Consider the following 1,581-nt stretch of genomic DNA (forward strand, 5'->3'; position numbering starts at 1 on the left):
AGCAAACTTTGCTTTTTAACAAGTCCTTAATGAAACTACATTAATGTAGTTAATGTAAACATAACAGTTTCTCTGTCTGTCACAATTTGAAGTAAAACCAAATATAAAACCTACTAGAGATCTGGGGACCTGCAGGAACATTGTGCAACCTGTGTGTGTTTGTTACAAGTCCAAAAATCAGTCCATTTCTATAGTAAACACATCAAGTTGTGCACAGTTTCATTCTCTCACACAGAAGAATTTTTCTCCAGGAAAATAATCAAGACAAAAGCATTTTTATTATATGTCATTTTGGTTTTCATTTGTGTGACAGCCTCCTTGTAGCTTTGCATAAGTTGATCCCACAGTTTGCATTCACTGTGATGTTAATTGAAAAAACATTGCAAATGCTGAAATTGGGCTTGTTTAGGTAAAACAGCATTCTCTGCAAGTTGGAATGTATAAAAACTCCCAGTCAAAAGAAGTCAAAAGCCTGGAAGTCATCTATTTTTCATTTTGTAAAGTCATATGTGGAAGGGGTTAGATGGAGAACATGGCAATCAGATTTTATTCTGCCAAGAAAACATCAGAAAAACCACACTTACTTCAAAGTGAAATCCCTCTTTCAGTGCAATTGCCCTCAAAATTTTCGAGGAGACTGTGGTCGCTAACATGTAAACATTCTTGACATCAGTATCTTCGGAGCAGTTTTCCTTCCAGCAAGAAAACATCCACCACCCAAACAAAGCTGCCAGCTCGTTACCAGTGAACACCTTCCAGCAGCCACTGCAGACAGGACAGGAAACACAAGAGCTTGTTCAGGTTTCCCAGGAGCATCCACTCATTGGGGGGAAATGTTTTCTGAAGTCACTGGAACAACAAGAATCTGAGCACACTACACTGACAAGCTGCTCTATACAAAGCCACTGTACTAAGAGGACTCCACATTAATCACATCTCAATGATTGACAAGGCCAGTGTTAACTGTTAAGGAGCAAAGATACCAATTCAGTATCCTTACTGTCAGCTTTAAAACAGCTTAAGTCTTTTTCATTTATCAAACACAATTATAGCAGTCTATACATCTGTGCAGGACAGTTACTTACACCATGATCAGAATTTTTGCCTGTTAGTGGAAGAAAAATAATTTCTATTCAATATGAAGAAGCCAGGGGGGGAAAAAAAAGAAACAAACAAATTAAAAAACCCCAAAAGCCCACAACAGCTGTCCCAAGGCAAATTTGGTTGCCTAATAGAAGTGAAAAAACATTAACAAGAATGTTTTCCTGTCTTTAATAACAATTAAACTTTTCATTTAAGTTTGATTTGAGCATTTACTGTAACACTGGTAAGTATTTAATTTTACACTGGTAAGTATTTAAATTTTTCTGAGTTATTAACTGATTTTCTTGAAAATCATAGAATCATAGAATGGTTTGGATTGGAAGGGACCTTAAAGATCACCCAGTTCCAACCCCCCTGCCATCAGCAGGGACACCTTCCACTAGACCAGGTTGCTCAAAGCCTCATCCAGCCTGGCCTTAAAATACATTATTTCAGGTGGAACTATACCAAAAGATGAAGCTAGCAAGAAAAATACCC

General features: G+C 37.4%; 1 protein-coding gene across 1 annotated transcript in view; it reads right to left on the bottom strand.

The window, feature by feature from the left end:
* Positions 1-584: 584 nt before the first annotated feature.
* The window catches only part of LOC104521757 (glucose 1,6-bisphosphate synthase), a gene marked incomplete at both ends in the record, with an annotated part of 8,352 nt that continues 7,355 nt past the window's right edge, over positions 585-1,581 (bottom strand). The window contains one exon of the mRNA XM_010163847.1: positions 585-765. Within this exon, the coding sequence (XP_010162149.1) occupies positions 585-765 (181 nt within the window). The remainder of the gene's footprint in view (positions 766-1,581) is intronic.

The sequence above is a fragment of the Antrostomus carolinensis genome, unplaced genomic scaffold, assembly GCF_000700745.2.
Source record: "Antrostomus carolinensis isolate BGI_N321 unplaced genomic scaffold, ASM70074v2 scaffold46692, whole genome shotgun sequence".
Taxonomy (NCBI): Eukaryota; Metazoa; Chordata; class Aves; order Caprimulgiformes; family Caprimulgidae; genus Antrostomus; species Antrostomus carolinensis.